Below are 23,277 nucleotides of genomic sequence, written 5' to 3' on the forward strand. Positions count from 1 at the left end.
CCAAGGAATTCCCTGCTCAATAGAAAGATAGCATAACAGCTGAGGCCCAGTAGCTCCAGTTGCCATCCCCAGCAGAAGTCACTGCTACCTCTGAGACGCACCTTACTTACCATAGCTACAGCACACTTGGCGGTGGGGAGAATCTTCAAACCACTTATGGTCATATATTACCAATGCCATCAGCTTAACCAGGGACAGGCGGGTGAAAAAACAGCACTCCTGAGAAGGGCATTTCTCCTGAGAAATGAATTTCTCCTTACAGATCATGATACAGTTGCTATCCTTTCTTTTATGAAACTGAGTTCTAAGCTGATTAAAGGAGCTTCTGCATCTTTTTACATTACCCAAGGGCAGAAAAGCTTCACCCTAGAGTGCCTGAACCTCTTCCCCAATTTATTACAGACAAATCAAATTTGAGAGAACTGCTGCCCAGGTGAATCCTTTTAGAGCCTCATCGACTGTTCCAAAGACAAGAATAGCATTTTGTTTGATTTGAAAGAACAATGATTGTCTCCTGTGCTACTAATCTGCCTTTTCTGTCCTCATTTTTATTCAGAATGCAACAAGGTAAAAATAACAGCCTGCAACTAAATTAAGAGTTTGGCAAACGTGAATTTAAAGACTGTGCCTTCTTAGACCCACTACAAACATGAATTGGTGGAAAATGTCCTCTTCAACGGACAACTAACTTGCTCTAAGCAAGGAAAATCTCTGTTGCAGCTGGCTGACAAGCCTGCCACCCAAAAGATGGCCTTTTACACTGTTCTAAACACACAAATGGTAATTCAATCTAGTTGTCCAGTCTCTCTGAAATTGGGCCACTTGAGAGACTCCAAGCTAAGTGCTCAAATCTCCAGTTTTATCTCTGCAAAATGAAAAGGGCCCATGTTTGTGAAACACAAGGATAAGCATGCTTAACTTGCTATAAATCTCTTACTCCCAAGGCTGTCCTCCTCCAATTCTTACCAGCTCCGGCACTCTGAAGCCAGCATGGTTGTGCTGATTCAGTACAGTTACACAGAACATCAAAGTGTCATTTTAAATGGTGAAATAAATGAATGTCCAGATGATGGAAGGAAAAACAACGGTCAGGATACTGTATTGTGCCTGATGAGGCACAGATAGTCCACCAGTCCTGGACTGACATACAAACTGCTTAAGAGTTTTCTGAACTTAGATCTGCTCTTGATTTCACACTGACTCATCACCTATCACTGAAGAAAGCTGCTCACTGGCCAACTAGATTTATGTCAGCATCACAGAATGGTTCACAAGAGACTGGATGAGTAAAATATGACAAGTTCACAGTCATTTTAATTAACGGAAAAGTAAACTTTTCCTCATCTAGATGACTAAGTAACTATAATTGAAATACAAACCTATGTTCCACTCAGACTAAATGCTCCTACCTGAAATATCAGAGTAGTCAAATCAATAGACAATATTTACAAATGATAGGTCTCCTTATCAGTGACGGTATTATTTAGATTACAGCCTCCTATCTAAAAGGAGATGTTATGTATCAGTCATACAGGTTAGTTGTCTATTTTCCTATTAGTCTACAATCCATTAAAATATTTCAACAGATATCGTTACAGCTAAAATCTTTCCATCAGCTGAAGCAACGCCACTTCCAAAGACAGTTTCATGCTAATATGATTTCTGAAGATACTAATCCTGCTGTAAACCAGCTTTAGAAAGATATATTTTTCTTCATGGAATTTGGTCAGAAGTCAAGAGTAAAAACAGTAAAGTAATTCTAAAGTTTAATAATTACCATAGAACAAAAAAGAAAGTATGTTTGTTCTTGTCTGCTTTCAGGAAAACTTCACATGAGGGCTGCTCCAAAAGTAATACCTCCTGTTTTATTATGTTGGCTCACAATATCAGAGGAGGATGATAGTGGTATGGCAGTAGAGATTGAACCTTCCCACCAATATGCCATTACATTTTGTTGCCATGTGACAGATGGCAGCAGAGGGGCAGTCTGATCAAATGGCATCTGACATGGCAGTGCATATGGAGCAAAGGTGTGGAACTGAATTACTCCATGCAGGAAAAATGGTACCTACTCACACTCATCAACATTTGCTGAATGTTTATGGAGACCAACCTGTGGATGTGAGCACAACAAGGCAGTGAGTGGTGCATTTCAGCAGTGGCAACAATGACTTGAAAGACAAGCTATGTTCCAGACAGCCATGGAGATTTTTACAAGCATGGCATGCAGGCTCTTGTTTGTTGCTAGTGAAAACACATAGCTAATGGTGGTGATTGTGCTGAAAAATAGTGTTTTGCTCAGAATTTGCCCTATCAAATAGTGTTATTGAGCTCTTCGTACTTGTTGTAATTTCCATGGAAGTAAATAGGAGGAGAATCCTACATACAAGTCATATCTAACAGGAGAATCAAAGAATCAAAGCAATAAAGCAAGAGAAGCATAAGCAAATATATTGACCAACAACAATTCACTCCAAACAAAAAGAAAGGAACGGGCTGCTACACAGTCTTATCTGTGGGTAAAGCTTAAAAACTTTCCCCAACCTCAGACACAGAGTCAAATGCACACCAGCTTCAAATGTGGGCACCAGTAACTTAATAAGTTACCCCATGTTCAAGGATAATGAGAAGTATTACTCTGTAATAACTGCCCATACTCGTACTACTACTCTAAAGTAAAAGCGAAGCTCCTTACCTTACCCCTCAAGGGTAAATTACAGTTACCCCACAATCATGATAAGGTAGAAACATATACTCTGGTAGTACCCCTTATGACAGTGATTTGTGGCATATTAATTGTTGTACCATTGTCAGTTGAGGCAGCAAGTGATGTCTGCATGTTTAAAACACTACAAATGCACAAGATATGTGTTAGTTTATATTACTTTCTAAAATTATTTTCATGAAGGTAACAAAAGCCAACCCATTTTATTTCACATGTGCAACCGAATGTACCTGCAGTCAGAAAGCATGTTCAAAAATATTTCTGAAACAATATTTTGAAAGTGTTAACAAAGTGTTTTGACATCTTTGTAATTCTCCCACACGTGTAAATCCCATTTTTATTTAGTTGAAAATATTCAGCAGTTTCATTTAGAAAGAAAAATGCTGAGCTCTCTCCAACATGCCCCTTACTCTGGTTAACTCTATTTTCTTCCCAAAGTTATCTGGCAGTTCTTTGAACTCACAAAATGAACGTGCTCATAAATACCAGAAATTGAACTTGCCTTTAGGCGAATGCTGTGATGTTTCTGGAAAAAAAGCAGATCACAATTTCTAACAGTTCATTTTGGAATGTAGTAGAATGCTGAAGAATCTAGCATAAGTTTTATTAAACCGTAACTTCCAAAGCAGCTATCTTTCCATGAATTTCTTATAACCTGGGTTCCTAGACTCAGGATACATTTCTAAGAACTGGTATCCCATTTATGCTAAAGCTCATTCCTCTGGCACAGCTTAAAGTAAGAAGTTGCACATGGCAATTAAAAGCTTTAAAAAGCTTTAAGGATGAAGTGTTAGGTGAATACAAACTCATTAGCTTGTTAAAATTCACTTCCACCTCCGCTGATCCAGTACCTCGAGGCAGATCCTGTGATGCCCTCCCTAAGGTTCAGCGCAGTAAACAGTGATGCATATCACTCATTTTACTCCTTCCAATACAGTGGTCTTACCTTCTTCTACACTCTGCTCATTTATTTGCCATGCACATTCAGACAGGTTTCAGCTCCTTGCAGGCTTGAGAAAGGAAGACTTTAGCTTCTGTAGATATTAGGGTTTCATGAACGCATACTTCTAAATTTTCATGATATGTGTTTCTAAACAAGCCCAATTTCCAGCGAGAAAAAAAGTTACAGCCTTCTTTAAATGAAAAGTCATTTCCAAATTGACAAACTTTAGAATAATGGGCACTATGTCTGATTTGTGTGAAAACCAAAGGCAAGTGTATTTAAGATAGGAAGCCATACAGCTTCAGTCTGATCCACAAATGGATTAGGTACCCAAGGACAGGTCTATGACACATTACTAGATGAGACTAGAAAATTACCGGTTTTGGTTCACACATTTGCATTTTGGTTTAGTAGAGAGATAAAAAGATGATGGACACACGGCAGATGATTTCAAGTCTCATCGTGATGTTTGTCCACATTCCTCAGAGGTTACCCGGGTCAACAGGTCTGAATTCAGGGGGCAATGGGAGACCAAACTCAAGAGGTCCATAACACTCATTCTCATGTCCATTGTACATTTCTCCCATGAACGAGCACTCAGGTTGAATATTAGGAAAAACTTCTCCAAAAGAGTGGTTGGGCACTGGAACAGGCTGCCCAGGGAGGTGGTAGAGTCACGGCAGGAGGTATTCAAGAAACACATGGATGTGGTACTGAGGGGCAAGGTTTAGTGGGCAATATTGGTGGTAGGTGAACTGTTGGGTTAGATGATCTTAGAGGTCATTTCCAAACAATAATTCTGTGATTAGCTCTAATAAAGAGATTTCCAATAAATTAATATTGAGTAATATATATATATATAACAAGATTAGTATCTATTTTTTCAGAAAAAAGCTGAAGCACTTTCCATGCAAAGTACACAAAAGATTTAGCGTTTTCAGCAACTTTCTTCACTGTGATTTCTGTACAGACAAGAATCTATACTCCAGAGTGCATCTCTGCCTCCTACTACAGGGCTACTCAGGTGAGATATTACTCCTACAAGTCACGTTTAACAGCTTAGACTCCTCATACAGAAGATATCTGAGATTAAATATTGATTTTACATTATAGCTATTCATTATCACTAGACGTGCACACTTCTTTGAGCAAAACTATGGCCATTAATTTGACTAGTCATAACCTATGATGAAGACCAAATTACCACAAAAAGCTTGCAATAAATTTTATGTCTCAGCAACCTCACAGTGCCTTCTTTATTAAATGCATGCCCACAGACCATTCCAGTTCAGCGCAGACTATACAAATTTCTCTGAGACTCACTAGAATTTTTTCCTTTTCGCACTTTGTCGTAAACATAGTCTCTCATATTTATTGACACTTGGTTCACCAGCGTTCTCTCTCAGTTAAGGCTGCATTGTAAACACACTTAAAACAGAAGCCGCTATTGCACCAGGAGCACGGAGTGTTAGCTCAGAGTTTGGGGCAAACCACAGAAAGAACAGATGCAGACTCCAAACCAAACACCGCAGAATTGCACACAAATAGCTGCGTTACATCACTGCTGAGATGCCTACTTCTTTGCATAACTTCAAGCACAGCACTTATTTGACAGCAAACAGCATACTCGGATCAATGTTACTGGAAATTAACGACAAGCAACAGTTTCTAAATGCATTTTAAAGTGCATCCTTACCAATTCTGCAGCCAAAGTAAGCATTATCTATTTGGCTTTTATTCAGAATTCATCCAGGTTGCTAGCTATTTTTTGCTAAGTAACTTATCCTGAACCAAGAATACTGTTGAAGGATTTCTGTTAAAATATGAAGGATCACTGTTTAGAGAAGGCTACAAAATAACAGTATAAGGTTACTAGTAAACAGATGAAGTTATTGACAACCCAACTCTGACAGTCTAAGTTAGCTAAGAAATAGGGTTTTTTGCACCTTGGAACATTACTTAGTAAAACTGGTGATAATCCATAAACAAGATTAAGAGCAAGACAGCTTTGTTAACAAACCCTTGAAGTGGAACTGCCCCATTTAATGTTGTCTTAAAAGCAAAAGCAGTAGCAAAATAACATTAAGATGCAGGTACAATTCTGATTAATCATTCATTGCCCTCAAAAATAAATGTAGACAGATCAGTACTAAGCTTATGACATCTCGGCACAGTATTGCACTGGGGAAGTATGCATCTGTGTTAACTTGGGAATAGCAAAGAACATCCTCCCTCTGAGGAGGGAGTCACTCCAAGCTTTTTTCTTCTTTAAACCATGGGGAAGAGAATGCAAGTGTCAGGACAGCTCATAAATAAGTGCTAACCATTTTTCTTAGCGCTGTGTGCAGCCTTGTTCTCAGAACCAATGAGCAGAAACAGATATTAAGTGGTATATTACAGCCTCCCTTTCCAGATCCCTCCAGGGGATAACAAGCAGGCACAGGAACCAGAACTCTGCCTACCTGCTACAGGATATCAAAGCAATGGACAGAAGCCCTTCTTGTGCTCTCCCCAGGCTGTTCAGGAGGAAAGGGCAGGCAGACTGACCTTAGGAAAATGCTTTGAACAAGGTATTGATCGAGAAGTTCACCTGCTGGAACTCTGGAGCCTGTGGAGGAAACCAATCTCCCTCACAAGGAAAACTGCTTTAAAATGGCTCTGTCTGGACTGGAGGAGAGGAGGGAAAAAGGATAGTTTTATTTTGTTTTATTCAGGTATTTGAGACATCTGCCACAGGAAGGAGGAAGAAGAACTGATAAGCAGAATCAACAGATAGCTAGCCAAATGCCTGCTTGGTATTTTGCCAGTTTGATATGACTCATACAGACAACATTTCTATTAACAGAGGTTGCAAGGAGTTTAATATTTTATCCACTACAAGACCCATGACACATACTGTGCATACACCGAAGCCTACTGTAGTCTCACAAGAAACAGAATCCCAGCTGGTTTCTCAGTATGGTCAGGTATGAGAATTTGTTTCTTGGGATGCCTCTTCACAAGCCTAATTGCATTCCAAGGAGCTGCAACGTGAAAGGAACAGAAGGAAGAAAGGAGGTAAAAAATGACTCGATTTAAAATGCTTAGTCTTGTTCTACACAAGGCTCTATTCTAATTCCACACCAAATTCCTGGATAGGAGAAAATAGCAACAGAGTATAGGAGGCCCTCTGGTGAGCACATACATTAATATTTTCTACAAAAAAGCAAACAAACCAAGAAACGCTGGAGATTTGATCATGAATCAGTGAAGTTCGTCTTTACCACAGCTGAAAATGCAACTGCATAAATGAAGACACCAAAGCTAATCTTTACCAACCAGCACAAAAGTAGACAATATCAGGCAAGCCATGGGGATGTTGTCGACCTGTGGGTGACAGACAACTTGCAACACTTCCCTAATGCTGTTCCAGTCACTCCATGCAAGTACATTAAGTGAATAACACCTTGTGATGACACGTCCACATGGCTCTAGAAAGTCAGTACTTTTTCCTCATAAATCCATTTTCCCAGGTGATTAATAGCAGTGGTTTAAATAAGACAAAACCATGTCCCCACCACCACAGAAACATTTTTCAAACCGGTCCAGTTCAAGTTTCCAAGGCTTACCAGAAGACTACCACCACACAAATGACTTACTCAGCATTCAGTACGGTGATGGAAATGTTTGCTGGCCAGTAGTTATAGGAAGACAACTTACGTGGCTTAGGCCACAGCCTTCTAAAAGCAAAGGAGCTACTGACAGAAAAGCCCTTGTTCAGCACCCAGAGGTTCCCACATCACTGAACCTCTCCTACACTTGTCCCTTTCCCATTCTTCTGTCTTTTCTCCTTTTATACTTGTTTTGAATATTAAATTCAGTATTAATGCAGCTGACTTTCAGTCTGTCCACATGGACTATTGTTTTCATAGCAGGTTGGGAACATCCATCAATTTTCTTCTGGTAAAATGATAACCTTACTTCTTATTTAAAACTTATCTAATATTACTTGCTTCACAGCAGTCCTCATCCAAAACAACTGTATTAGCACATTTATAAATATAACAGAACCTGTAAAAACAAAACCAAAGGAGGAACATGTTTTGCGAGAGGGGAAGAAGACAACGATACACTTCCATGATTTGGAAAATTGAATACACTGACAGTAAATAGCAACAAATGAAAGGTGGCAATCTCTTTTACACATCTGTTTGTGCGAAGAGGCCTAACTCACAAACACTCAGCCTTACAAGCCCTTGTAAACCCTCCTCTACTGTTTCTATTAATAAAAGCAAACCGTAGATATGACACAAAAATTACAAAGAACAAAACATTAGAAGTTCAAACCTCAGAACAGTCCAGTCTTCCCCTTGACTGACACATTGCAGGAACACAAAGCCCAAAATTAAAGACTAAAAACAGACTGCCCATGAGAAAACAAACCAGTAGTGTGTCCAGCAAGTTTACTCTAAAACAAAACTCCGGTCAGTAGCCAACAGACAGCCTGTGTAGCTTGTACAATAGAGGTGAAGTACATAAGGCTGTACCATCACAGCCCAATGCTGAGAGTACTTGCCAAGCAACTCAAACTAATTATCTCTCTATTTATGCCAGACCTTCCTGGTTTCCCTGAATCAACTGGTTCACAGAAAGCCAAGACTGCCTCTTTTGAAGTCAGTGCTGTAATTTTAGCCTCAATGACTCTGAACGATTATACCAACCCTGGAGTATATAAAAATATAACACTACTGCCAAAGAACAATCAAGATAGAACAAGCAACAAAGAACAGTAAATATTATTAATCTGATATCAGACAGAGCCATAGCAAAAAAAAAAAAGAAACTGCACTGATACGAAGCAGCAAGGCATGAAAAATCAACCATGCTAATCACTAACTTTTTAAATGCAGTTATCTTATTATCATCTTACTATTCCTACCCAACAGATTTTTCACAAAACATACAAAAGCCTGCCTGATAACACCAACACAAAGTGGTGAGAAAGATATGAATTGGAGAAGTGTTGCTAAAATTCCTCACTGCAGAGAGACTCAACACAGCTTTGCAGCAAAAAATGCAGATGATCAGTATGGCTTCTTGGATGTGTTACATCTCACTTTAGTATTTACATAGCACCCATGTAAAGGATGACAAAGCTATATTACCGGGAAGAGAATACTGTGCTCACAAGTTTTACTCTTAAATATATAAAAAATAATAATAATAATTCAAAAAGGGCCTTTGACTCCCCCCAAACACAGCCTTAAACTGGTGGTAGTGTTACAACCCTTCTAAAAAGATATATCTATCAAGTCAAATTTCGCCAGCAGTTGAACTGCTATCTACGGTATAAGGTCTCACATTTGATTTGAAACAGATCTATGGAACTATCCAGACAGAAATATAGAACTTTCTCCACACATTCATTATGTCATTTTGTTTACAGAATTATGTAAAACTAATTTAACATGCAACCAATTGCAATGTTGTAAAAAACACTGGTATATTAGCTCCAAAATAGTTGCCACTTCACTACCTTAAGAACAAATTTAAGGAGCTAAAATAAGCTTCAGTTCTTGTAGTACTTTACTGAAGTCTTGATCTCAGACTAGCAGAGCAAAATCCTTCTGATCAGTTTTCTGTGGGCACCCTACATCATCCTCCCCTTGCTCCTCTTCTCACTATAAGATCTAGTTGTACAGAACAGGTAAGATGCCCAGAACTTGCTAACCGTGGTGTGCTTACCTGGCAAAATAAATCCAGCCACACAAATGAGCCAGAGAAAGCCCCTCTATTCACTTTCCTTAAGCTCTCTCTACAACTTCTCTTGGCTTCGTTGTGAAGGGTTACCAAAAAATAATCAGTACAACCCACGTCAAAAGAGATAAAGAACACTTCTGTGTACCATCCTCATCTAGTCTTTCTTCCCTTCAGCAAGCTCGCAAGAACAATCCAAGCAAGAACCTGCACAGCATGCCAAAAATGAATGAGGCCTATGCTGTAAGCCTTCTTTCTTGTTCCTGATGTTCCAAATAGTTTCAGAAAATAGTAACGGAAAATATGTGACAAAGAAAGGACTCTGCTCCACTCTCCACTGCACATAAATATGAAACTATGTGCATTTCTGCTCTGCTGACTTCAGCTTGGTGCCAAATAAAAAAGAAACGTATCTGTGACAGTAGTACTGTAAGGGAATGTGCATTTGCCAACTATAGCTAGGGACTTCAGACTATCCTAGGTGGGAAAAAAAAGATGTGTTCAAATAAATTATTAAAAAAAATAAGAGAGAATTCAAGGAAATATTACTGAAGCTACAAGAAAAGTATTGCATCTATTAATTCATGCCCCTGCCAGTAGTCCACCTTGACATTCACATACAGAAGCTCCTGGGCTGAGAAAGCTACCTTGCAACTAGTCTCATTTGCTTTATTCTGGGTTGTTTCTGCTTCTAATTTTTTTTTCTGTAATCTAAACACAAAGCTTCTCAATACAATGGATAGCGTTCCACTGTTCATTCTTGAGAAAGAGATGGATAGAGTTTCTTCGTCTTCAGATATCTGCATGCAGACAATGTATCTGAATGAAGGAAAGAGAACTTAGCTACAGAAAACAAATAATTTTCTTAGCATGAACAGAAGTTGATGGTCACATTCAAGGCAACCACTACTTAGATATATAGAGATTAAGGGACTAATCCTATGGATTAGGCCTGGACATACTAAACACACCAATAAATTACTATTCAATAACTGGATGCACGTGGAGGAGCTGGGATGTTTACTGCCCCTGTGAAGGAGTGATTATCAATGAATGCACAGAACAACACAAAATTGCACAGACACGGCCATCTCTACTCCTCCTTTCTTTGAAAACAGGAATTGCAAGCAGTCAGGAGGAGTAAGGCATGGAGCACATTGATGTGGGCTGAGTGTGCTTTGTCTGGGGTGTCTCTGGAGGTCCCCCATGGTCAGATGTCCTTGAGGACAAAGTTGTGCTATTCCCACTCAGAACAAAGGCGATGACTTTTATGAGGCAGTGAGCATCTTCCAACATGGCTGAAATTTAATAGTACATGGACTGCCCTGAGCTATTGCTCGTTGATTGGTTCAGCAGCTTCCCAAGTAAATATTGCTGTAGTAGCCTAACTCTATTTCTGGCAGTCAAACGGTTGTTAGATAAAGCACAATTAAGCTTTTTTTTTTTCCCCCCCACAGGAGTTACATCCTTAACAACTACATAGCAACACAATAGGGGTCAAACTGTGGACTTCTGGTATCAGCCTACTTATTGGAGGTATACCTGCGCAACAAACCAAGGCATCTTTGTTCTTCAGCTTCCCCAAAACCAGCTTGTAATGATCCAAAAATACCAATATTTTCAACAGTGTTTTTAATCTTACCTCAGCCTTTCTTCTTCTTTCTTACGAAGGCTGAAATCTCGCTGAACCACCTGAAGCACATGCTCTGCTTCTTCATCAGTCAAGCCAGAAAGATCCAGTTTTCGGCCCATTGTATACTCTGTCCTGGATACAAACAACTATGAGGAATATCTGAAATCAGAAACAGCAAAAAAAAATGCAAAATAAACTGAAAGAGCTGATATTTTTCCCCATGAGCTGAAATCACATCTCTTCATCAAAGAGAAAACTTTGGCCATAAATACTGGAGGAGAAAATCATTCACTGCAGAATTTATAAAGTTACATATGTTGAAAGCAATTACCTTCAGTTTTAAGAAGAAATGTAAAAGATAAGCATTCGTGTTATTAAACATTGTGGGAAGACTGCAATGTTGTCCTCCACAAGAAATGCATTAAAATGACTAAACTGAAGTTAGGTTTAGAAATTTCTTAAGATTTTATACTAGCAGATTGCAAAACACAACCTCTGAGACTGTGCATGAACCAAGAACTTTTTTTTTTTTTTTTTAATAATAATCATACATGGTTTCTACTAGCAACTAAGGATCAGGAATTATTTTAAGATTCCATTAAAAAAAAAAGTGAGCATATACATTTCAAATGCATTTCCCAGCATAACTGGAAGATTTAGAAGTCACTACCACCACAATATCATTACTTCTCCCTCCTGTGAAAGGCAACAGAGGAAAAAAAAGTAGTCAAGGCTGCATCCAAACTGAAGGCACTATGAAGTCTGAGCTGAAGGAACTCAGCTCCTTTACTTCATTAATAATCAATTTGTTCCGAGTTGTTTCCTCATGACCTTACTAATTGTGTCAAATGTTAGTAAATTCAGCTATCAGTATTAATTTCTACAATTTGATTTATAGAGCTATTTGCGCAATCATAAAGGAGACCATCTCTACATTAAGTTACAGTTTCAGAAAGAGCACATCATTTTTGCAGGTGTGTTGAGCTCCTTGGAACGTATATAATAATTAAGGACAAACAGAAGTTCTTACATCATATTAAAGAGATAAATATTTCTTGGCATCAAGAGTTCCAAACAGCATAGCAATATACACAAACTGAGCTCTACCGGTACATCCCTTTGATTCAGCTGCCACTGCCGATTGTGAGCATACATTAGAAGGGAGAAATCTATCCCTAAATCCTGGGTACATGGGCAGCCCCTCTGCCCCTTTTGTGGGCTGGCAAAGATTTCATTTCAAGTCTATTTACTTTTAGAGTCACCAGATACTGTATGTAAATAAAACCATGAAAATCAAAACACAGGGAGCTCACTGTCTGCATTCCAATATCCTATTAACCTCCAAGGAACTTGGGTTTTGTTTTGTTTTCCCTCAGGAAACCATTTTTCTTCACTTTGCTAAATCACCTCTGATCTGGGAGTATCAGAGGAGTATATAAATATTTATAAACAGTGCTTAAATGCCTTTTTTCAGTAGATCCAGATTAAGCATATTGGAAATATACCGCAGCAAATTCTCTAGAGGAAGAGTAGCACGAGGGAAAAAAAGACACCAAAATAGTTCATCAGCCTAAAATAACTTCTAGCCTTAGCTGTAATAACTTACACAAGGCTGTTTGCCTTCATTCCTAATACTTCTTTACTAAATATCAAACTGAATGCAAAATTTAAGCTCTCAGAGACATTAGTGAATAATATAATTCCCTAGAAAACTTTTTCTCAACAAATTAACACATTGTAACAGGAAAGCTTAGGCTTACAATGTGTGAATGGGTATTGTTTGAATAATACACTAATCTTAATACTACTTACAGCCTGGTCTAAATCTAATTAAAACTTTCACATTGAAAAAAAGTACTGAATTGAACAGTTCAAAAAAAAAAAAAAACACCACACACACACACAAAAAAAACAAGAGACTAAATGAAATGCTTTTCAAGAACAGCCAGCAATGTTTCTGCATTTTATAGCAGACGAGCATCACAAGAAATGAGGACAAGCAGTGCATTTCCCAGTCACTCACATTAAACCTAAGCTACTTGGACTTGCAGCCTCAGCAGAAGATTAGCATTACATGAGGATGGGAGGAAAAATCCAAACTTTTTTTCCTTTTAAGTACCACTTTAAACAGATCCTATGCTTGACACAGAACTCCATCACAAAGTTAGTTATGCAAATGGCCACACTGAGTACTGTACAACAGGTATCTATCAGCATTTGATGCTGCAGTGAAGAAATCCTCACTAGGAATGCTGCACCTGAAGTGCTGCATCTATCCTGGTGCCCTAATAGAAGCCAGGCAAGGACGTACTGGGCAAACTCTTAATGGACAGGGCTATAGAGATGATGAAGGGCCAGAGGATCCTTCACGCAAGGAAAGGCCAGAGCACTAGGACTGTTCAGCCTGAAGGAGAGATGTGTTGTGGGCCTACAGAGCGTGCACCTGGAAGAGATCCCACCAACACCTAGTCACTGCAGACAAGAATGTTCTATGTGTCTTTTTATTTAGGCCCAAGTTTCCACTGTGGTATTGCTCAATTCCACAACACAGTACTGGTTTTGTTTTGAAATGCTGCTCCTATGCACTAAAAAAAATGGAATAGGGGAGGAGTCGTATTCCTTCAACGCAGCTACTTGCAGTTGAAGTGTTTCACACAAAACACCTTTCCCTCATCTGTCCTCAGATGTAGAGGTACCAGACTCAACACTAGAGCTTTTCCACCTTGCACAGCTACTTCACCAGTATTTTCCAGGTAGAAAGCTGAGACAAAAAGAAACTGCTAGTAAATATACCTTTGGTTCTGTCACCAGCAAACTCATCTATATGAGTCCTAATGCCAGCAGACCCATGTAACCTCTGTTAGGACCTACGTAATCCCGCTCACCGTCTTTCAATTATAGTTGGGCATTATATCAGCTTTTGCAGAAGTCTTCTACTGCCATAAGAAATTCTTTATCTAACCTTATCAGTGAAGACTTTGCCCTTTTAACATGTACATGGCAGAAGACAAGCCCTTTCTCTACTGCAGAGCTCCTTCCCTGTATTTCATATAAAAAAAAAAGTGTTTAATCAATGTTCCAAAGAAATCACCACATTGTCACATTGTTTTTTCAATGTAAATATCACACAGTGGGTAATATCTGAAGTATATGATGGCACACACCTTATTTGCTGACAAAAATAAGCCCCAAGCGTGTAGGGAATCATCGCAAGACAATTGAGCAAAACAGACCTTATCCAAAAGAAATCAATTAAAGAACATTACTGCCCAAAGCCATTTCCACTACATCTAGTACATCGTGAAATCTAAAATGAGGTATAATTAGCATTGGTCAGAAATTTCTTGATTTTTTTTTTTTTTTTTTTTTAAGAACTTCAGTGTAAAGTCTACGTACTGCAGTAAGCAGCACTGAGGATATTCTTCCCTTTTCACTGGAAATAAAGCAATTTCCCAAAATAATGAGAGGGAAAATAAACTCAAGGGAAATACAAAACCACCTCTTCCAATGAAAAATTGAAGTTCCTTTAACATGAAAACTTACATCTGGTGTGCCCTATCCTCAATCAGACACAGAACAAAACCTCATGAAAGAGCTTGTTACTCCTTATGCTCAAACCAATTTTAACTGAGATTTACTGCACATATTTCCCGGTCTATAACCAAAGCAGAAAATTATCTTCCTCTCAGACTCACAGTCATCTTAGGTCAGATTTGGTCAGAAAACTGAAGAGCTTGCAAGTTTCTGATCAATGTTAGGTTTGTTGCACTGGAGGGTGGGGTGAAGCTGCAGTTTCGAAAAGGAATTTATTCAGTCCCTTCTGGAAGAAGAGTTCCCCCTTACTTTTATCACTTCAACTGTCTGTACTTTCCCTACAAGAGTGATGGACACACTTTAATGAAGGAAATTGTAAGTCTTCAAGGTCAGAGGTTAGCACTGTGTGCTTTTGAACATCAACCTATTTAGTAAATAAATACTAATTTAATGTTCTTCTTGCTTCCTTATCTCACAGTAGTTTAAGCTACTTAAGTAGCTCTGGTACTTTTTTTAAAAGAAAAAAGCTCCACTAAAAATATTATTTTATTTTAAAAAAGAATGGCATCCCTCACCTGAAAGCAAGAAGCAGAACAAAGGCAGAACACAACATATTAAACTGTTTCAAAAAACTATAAACTAATTAAATACCAAGAAGCATTTTCACAGGACAAAGACCAAAGATCACATTAGAAAACTTCAATTCTGTCACTTATCTCTGACCAATTAAAAGGAAAAAATGAATGCCATATTTAAAAGAAAAAAAATAGTAAAAACCAACCTTCATAAATCCCTGCTTGAGCAGGGGGTTGGACCACATGACCTCTAGAGGTCCCTTCCACCATCAACCATTCTGTGACTCCATGAAATTGTGATCATTTTATACTCATGTACCAAGTCTACAGCTGATACACAAGCATAAGGCCTAGCGGGAATTCAAAATGTGCTATTCATGTGCAAATTCATTGACCAGAACAATCTTCTCACGGTCAACAGCAAAATCCTAAAGGAAAGGCTGATCCAGAATTTGGTCCCACCACTGAACTAAGGATCACAGGTCTCCTGGCACAAACTTTCAGTATGTGTTTCATCATAATTGGTTTTCTAGTTCCTGTATACTCTCATTTTACTTCAGTCTCATCTCCTACTGTTTATGTTGGATTTAGGCAAACCATGTTCTATTTTCTCTAGTCAGCAGCAACTGCATTACGAAGGAGACGATCAGTCTGACAGCACTCTGACTGTGAGAGATGGATGATTACTTCTCCCAGAGTGAGGAAGATAGCTTGGCAAAAAAGACGAAACTAGAGCAGTAATGTGCTGAGACGTGATCGTAGTGTGAATGATTGGCCTCTCCTCCACGTGCCTTCCATCCAAAGCACAAATGCAGCTCATTACCGTGATGGGTTGTCAGTGAGCCCCAGGCGAATTGACACGGGTCAGAGAGAAACCAGAACATGGAGCTGGGCCATGCAAGAGATGAGCTGAGAACAGCACGCTGCCAGCAGGGCTTCCCTTCTTTCCTCTGCCCACCAAAACCCAGGCAAACAGCACACAGAAACAGGGAAACCACTGCAGCCTTCCAGTACTTGAAAGGAGCTTACATGCAGGAGGGGGACTGACATTTTACACAGTCTCACAGTGACAGGACAAGGGAAAACAGCTTTAAATCAAAAGAGGGGATATTTAGGTTAGATGTTAGGAAGAATTTATTTACTCAGAGGGCAGTGAGGCAGAAGCTGTGGATGCCCCATCCCTGGAAGTGTTCAAGGCCAGGGTGGATGGAACCCTGGGCAGCCTGAGCTGGTGGGGGGCAGCCTGGCCCACAGCAGGGGGCTGGAAACAGATGATCTTTAAGATCCTCTCCTCCAACCTAAGCCATTCTGTGATTCCATGATTTGCCCACCTGGGCTGTGCAGGTCTCAGCCTCCTCCCAACACACCCGTCAGCCCCAGCCCCACACATCAGCAGCCCTGTAGCGAGCTGGAAGCCCACAGGGAGATGGAACAAAAAGCAGCTCCTCCTCTGTTCCTTCAAAGAATCCATGGCAGCTCCCATCTCATTGTAAGAGTCAGACAGAGAAGACAGGAGTACTTAGAATAGGCTCAAGCTCAGCTGAGACCAGGAAGGCTCAAGTATTTCTCTCTTGACCTGTGGCAGACTATCTGTCTGCTTTGTCAAGGTTAAACAGAAGCATTTTCCACCTTGCTTTCTAACTCTGCAGGAAGAAATATGAAATTCATATATGAGGAAAAGCATGTGAAAGAATAAGTCAGGATCTCCCCTTTTTCTGTAAGGCCTAAGGATCTGGATGATAGAGAAGGTCCCACACCATGCGAGTTGTTGAGCATCATGTGACAAAAATATCCTTCTCCAGTATCACAATAATCACTGTTTGAAAGAGTAGATACATGGGAGTGTACTACAGATAAAATTCAACAAACTAGCCAAGAAATATTAGATCCACTGAGATAATTCTCCCAAGGCCAAGATGCCAAAGCATCACTACTGTATAAAGCAGTGGTAAGACCTCCCACACAAGTAATTTGTATCTTTAACTTGTGGAAGGAAACACTGACACAAAACGGGAAGTTTTTGGAAAAATCTCAAGCAATCTGGAAGTACCACACATTTCACATCTGCATAGGAATTTAATTTTGCATTTTAATAAAAATGCAAAATGATTATGATAATTAAGAATCTCATCATAACTTAAAGACCATACTGTGATCAAGCTATACAAGCTACAAAAGTAAACAGTTAAGTGTATTGTTTGACTGCTATCAGAAAATCCACACCAACCAGCATATAAACACACCACAGGCATGCTTAAAACACTCTACACAGTAAAAAGGATTTTGCCTCCACACCATATGGTGTATTAACTGACACCCTACACCCTCCTTACTAAATATCACTCATCTGAATACCCCTACATTTGATCTAAGAACTTATCTTTGACTGTGAAAACCTTTCTGTGGGAGCAGAACACAGAATAAGAAACTTGGACTTTTAGAGGTAAGAAAATGCTTCCAACAGCAGTTGCCACAGTACAGCTGTCTTGTCTAGTAGCGCCAGATGTGAAAACAAATTTAATACAGTGAATAATTGCTAATGCAAACCACTAACAGGAAAACCCACTGCAAATTACTACATTTTACAGATTAGCAAGTAAATGAACAACATAAAAAAGCAAAAATGCGTCATAAGATTGTGCCTTCTGCATTCAACCTGACACCTGTGAACTGTTTTTAGCCCCGATTTATGCTAGAGCAAACAAGAATCTCAAGGGATACAAGAGAACAAAAAGTGACATCTGTGAAGCTACATGTCCCAGCTCACTGAGACTTGGTGAGCTGCAGTTGGTTGACACATAACTTACGCATCAAGCATGGAAAAAAGCGTTTCAGAAGCAGGTTGTCTTGGATTTTTTTAGATAAACATTTCTTAAGAGATATAAAACAAAAGCAAAATACAGACAAAGCTGTAAAAAGCCTCTGAAAATTGAACTGAGGGCTTGGGTTATCTGACATTTGCAGAGCAGAAGAGGCGCTGGCTTTGGATGTGAGCTTGGCTACTCTTCTATATCAACGTGGCACAACAAGGAGCCAAACTGAAATCCCACCAACAAATATAAGCCTGAACTTAACAAGTTTATCCAAGCAAAAAACATTTACATTCAAGCATAAGACTCAGGTATTTTCTGGGGTCCTACTTCACTGTCATTTTGTGACTCCTCGCTCACTTGTATTTGGCTCCAAACTGCAGTATCCTCACTGCTCCTTTAGATAAGGGAATCAGAGCAGTTCATCTTCTTATACACTTAGAGAATCACCCAGACATCTTTGTTCCTAATCCTTTTTGGGTCCCATAGTAACTATTACTCAGTCAACTTGATTGTTAAGCCACCATCTTTAGGATATAGTTAGGACAACTGCGCAACCAATTAACTTTTTTGTTTGTTTTAAATGCAATTCCCTTAACAGGGCCCACTCTCAAAGCTGTGAACAGCATTAGCAGTATGCTAAAAGAGCAGGCTCCTTTGGTGGACTTCCATGAACAACACCAGCTTTTTAGATCCAAAGACAATTTCAGTTTCCAGATCTGTACATTATCTTTCTCTAATTTTAGGTATTGAATATCCTTCATAGGTCTTACAGATCTCAATACAACACTGAGGCCAACTTTTCAACTGAAAGTGGAATCTTAGGAATTTATCACCTACCACAGCTACATAGCTAGTACATTTCCATGGAGGAGACGTAGACCACTTAGGTTCCACACATGATCAAGTCTACAGCATTTAATCCATTGACTGCCCTCTTTAATCCGCAATACTAACATGGAGCAAGAATCTGAAGCCTCATTATTAAACGTTAGAAGAAAAAGGGGAGAATAATCAGGCTGATCTTCCACTAGAGCTGAATTGGTTTCTTCTTGTTTCGGACTCAATGACTTCTATTCTTGCACTGATCAATATACAAAGTTTGATTCCGCCTTTTAGATTGAATCCAAAACAGATAGTAGAAACCAATACGATCAGGGTATACCTTTTAGAATCTTACCCAAAGCTTTTTCAACTGTTTCTAAGATTTGGAGTTGTTCCAATTCATGCCCTACAGTTTAATTTAAAGCCAACTTGTGGTCTGTCATCAAATGTCACAGCACTTAGGATTGCTGGTCCTGAGTGTTGGGTAACTTCAAGAAAGGTGCACCAAGCAGTCCAGGGGATGAGAGTGAGGCATGAAGGGATCTGTTATCTTAGGGGAAAAAAAAATGAGATCAACCTTTTGCAAGATTACCAATCATTAGAATAATACATACACTGTGGAACTTGAGGTATCCCAGGACAGTATTAGCTATAGCTCAGTCAATAGCACTTGAATCATATGCTAAATCTCCATGCCACAGCAATTAGTGATAAAGGCAAAAATAAGCACTTTGCTATATGGACTGCATTGTGACACAACACACAGCCCAAAAAGGGACAGAAGAAAACCATATTAAAATGACCTTCTGTATTAGAGGTAACACCTAACAAGCAAAGAAGCTCCTCTGGTATTAGTTTCAGAAGAGATAAAACTCTTGATTGCAAAAGCAGAACAGAAAATTTACTCCTCAAATTACTAACATGTTTTGCTTTCTTACCCTTCTAGAGGGAAAACAACAAATTAAGTACAAACTTCCTCCAAGAACTGAGAGATGGTTAACAATGGCAGATCCACATATTATTCTGCATGGAGGGGGGCGGAGGGTGTTGGGTAAGGAACTGTTTTGTTATTAAAAAAGAAAAGCACACAAAGACTTCAGGCTGCTTCCTGGCTTCAAGACTCATTCAAACCAGTGGGAAACACCATGGACTGCTACAGCCTTTGAACAAGACTCTATGGATTGCAATCACAAGATACTACAACTCAATTTTCTACATTAAACTACCTCAGCACCCGTTAGACAGACTTGATCCAGAAAATTATGGCTGCATTAAGTCAGTTGTCTGCTTATTCTTCTCCATCAATAAGCAACACACACTGCAGGGAAGAGTCCAGAAAGTGACGATTCCTGGAACTGCTGCCCAGTAGAACTGGAGCTTGGGATTTCAGAAGGTAGGGCGAGGCAGCATCAGCAGAACTCAGGAAGGCTACTTAATCGATCACCATGAGTCAACTTGAGACAATGCCATCAAAAACATCTTGCCCAAAAGATTAATCTCCGCAGTGCTTTGTTCCTCCATTTCAGCAAGCGATGTGTTATTTGAAGGTGTACTTTGCCCTGAACAATCCAAAATTAATATCCTATAGTAATGCTTTATCTTAACCAGGAGAAAGATACAACTGCAATAATTTGAATAGCAAACACTAGTATTAGTTTTCATTTACCTATTGGTGGTTGTGAAACAAAGTGCACAGGTAATAGGAGGTTTCTACTTTAATCTTCTCAGGGAGTAGTGGGTCAGGAAAAAACCGCAACATGAAGGCTTTTGTTAGCATAACATTCTTTGAAAATAGAAAAAAAATAATCAGAAGTGCTCTGTTGTTGAAATTTAAATTTCTGGACCAATATGCATTAATGTGTCCCTGTTATAAAATATAAATATATATAAAATATATAAATATATAAATATATAAATTTATAAAAATATAAAATCTAAAAACCTGTGCTCGCAATAACGCTGATATTAGCTTTTGGCCAGTCCAACCCTTGTGGTCCTTATATTCTACTTACACTATGCCAGCACTGTTCAGTGATTCATTGCTGCTTTCCACTACTGTGTTTACTCATTTATTTTCATTTATTTACTGGAAATGTAGTATTTTTCCATACAGCATTCTTAAAAAAAAAAAAAAAAACACCCACGCTGAAATACAGTGGTTATCTTCTTCCTACTGTAAGTCCAAGGAGCTTCATCTGAATGTATGCTGCTCCAAATCTCTAAATATAACAAACTTGGGGTTGGGGGTTTATTTTCTGGCTGTCAGTGGCTCACAAGTAAGCCAGTTTATTATCTCAATGCCTTTATTATCTCTATATATCCATCTAGTAATTAACCTACCTGGACCTAAAAAGCATATAAAGCATTCCACAGAAGGCTGAGTTTGGCCACTCAAATAATGGTTTTTCCCAAAGGAAAAAAAAAAAAGTTCCTATGGCTCTCATGGATCTGTTTGAGTACTTCCTTTCAACTTACCCAGCTCTCCAAGGGCAAGTTAGGGTGGTTTACACTGCCAAACAGCAGCTTCTGGTCTGACAACAATAGGTTATATCAATGTTGGCAGCAACACAAAGGAGTCCCATTTTCATGCAGTTGTACTATTAATGAACAATAGCACATTTGGGACATACAGCCTTTCTTCAGCATCATCCATGCATAATTTGGGGATTTTTTCCTTTAAGTACCAGTTCTTCAAAGCGATCTGTTTGCTGCAATTATGAAGTGAAAAAGATGAATCCCTACCATGTTCATATACTTGGGTACACCCTATATAGTCCCAAAATCTGGTTTAGCAATTCACTGTTAGTGCACTCAGCTCCACTCATCAGGTTAGGGTGGAAACAGGAAACAAACTTAGGCAAATAAACAGAAGTTTTAGTTTTGCTTTGGTCTTGCTCTAGAGCGTGATCAGGATCCATGCTAGGCAGCGCTGTGCAGGATGAGGACAGCCTGTTAGGCAGCACGTCTGGGAGGGCAGCGCTGTGTCACACGCACCAGAAGTGGCTTCCAGATGCAAGCCTTGGCACGGGGGCAGTGCTCTTCAGGAAATCTCTTACCGCTGTGGGGGTAACGGAGGTGGAACTGGTTCGGGGAGCTCCCACAGGCAATCAGCACGTTGCAGATGTTGAAGCGATGCCCTCCTGTTTGTATCTGCCGTATGTGCCGCACTAAGTTATCTAACAGATCCCACAGGAGGGCTATAGAATTGCTGCATGCGTTTTGGACGCTCAGGCTTAAGGCACGGGCACACGTGCTCTGATACAAGCCGGGACTCGAGCAGCTATGGATAACGCAGCAGCTGGAGCGATCTGGCAGAAGGCAACTTTCTCAAGCAGAAGATGCTGTAATGGAGCTGTGTAAGAGACTGGAAGTGGCCAGCACTGACAGTCAGCTGCAGGGACAGTCAGTGCTTTCAGTGCAGTTCATGGCAAACCACTACAACCAACAACAAGCAAAGGGAAAACCTCCCCAGAGTCAGAAAAACGCCTGGTAATGCACAAACTGAACAATCCTTCCCTCCTTTCTCTCTCCAGCCTTCCAGAAAAGGGCTGTCAGAGGAATGAGTAAAAGCCTTCCTTGCCAAATCCTGGCTGTGCTTGTTGTGAAGAACTCCAGGCGCCACAGCACGACAGCTGCCCACATCTCCAGAAACGCAGGGAGCAGTGAGACGGTCGGTGTAAGGCAAACGGTACCGCTGCTCAATACCGACTGCTGGATCCAGATAACACGCTCCGGGAGAGACGCACACCTGCTCTAAGGCATTTTGTGATCTGATGTGGTTGCGTTAAGCTTAAACACAACACGAAGCGTGGCACACCACGCAGCCCTGCTTAATTAGCGTTCCCAGGAAAAGTCAGCCGGAGCCATATGGTATTTTCCTCAGTAGTTACGATAAACTGACCTTGATACTAGGAAAACGCACGCTCCTCTGACTGAGGCAGAAATTACACGCGCGGAGCCCTGCGATGCGCTGGCAGAAAAGCGGCAGAGGAGGCACACGCGCTATACCCAGACCCTCGGCGCTCCCGGAGAAGTTAATCAAGAGTAAAACACCCCATTAAAGCCATAGCGAGGAAGCGCCGCAGCGACAGCACCCGAACAACCACGGCGCGCTCAGCCGGCGGCTGAGTCCAGCCCCGCGCCGACCCAGCGGCCGGGCACCGCCGAGCCCCGCTGCCCGCAGGGGAGGGCCGCAGCGCGGCGCTGGGTGCGGCGCAGCCCCGGAGGTGCGGACACGGCGCGGGCAGGCCCCGGGGACACCCCCGGCCCGCGGCACTCACCTCGCCTCGGCTGCACCAAGATGGAAGGAAGGAAGGCGGGCGGCAGCCGCCCCGCACTCGGGGCACAAGCGGCAGCCGAACGCGCCCCGTCGCTCAGCGCAAGTGCCCCGCTCCGCAGCGGCGCAAGCACGCAGCCACCTCCCCGCACCGCCGCCTGCCGCTGCGGTACCGACGGCGGCAGCTCCCGCCGCTCACCGGCACCTGCTCGGGCGCCGG

General features: G+C 40.5%; 1 protein-coding gene across 4 annotated transcripts in view; it reads right to left on the minus strand.

The window, feature by feature from the left end:
• MYRIP (myosin VIIA and Rab interacting protein) overlaps window positions 1-23,277 on the minus strand; it is a 273,298-nt gene that overhangs the window by 177,858 nt on the left and 72,163 nt on the right. For 3 of the 4 annotated variants that reach the window (XM_021385994.1, XM_021385996.1, XM_021385997.1), the window contains one exon: window positions 11,047-11,196. In XM_021385994.1, the coding sequence (XP_021241669.1) occupies window positions 11,047-11,156 (110 nt within the window). In that variant the 5' untranslated portion in view covers window positions 11,157-11,196. Of the gene's footprint in view, window positions 1-11,046; window positions 11,197-23,061; window positions 23,272-23,277 lie in introns of those variants that run through there. The other variant, XM_021385995.1, reaches the window with a different exon arrangement.

Source organism: Numida meleagris, chromosome 2 (assembly GCF_002078875.1).
Source record: "Numida meleagris isolate 19003 breed g44 Domestic line chromosome 2, NumMel1.0, whole genome shotgun sequence".
Lineage (NCBI taxonomy): Eukaryota > Metazoa > Chordata > Aves > Galliformes > Numididae > Numida > Numida meleagris.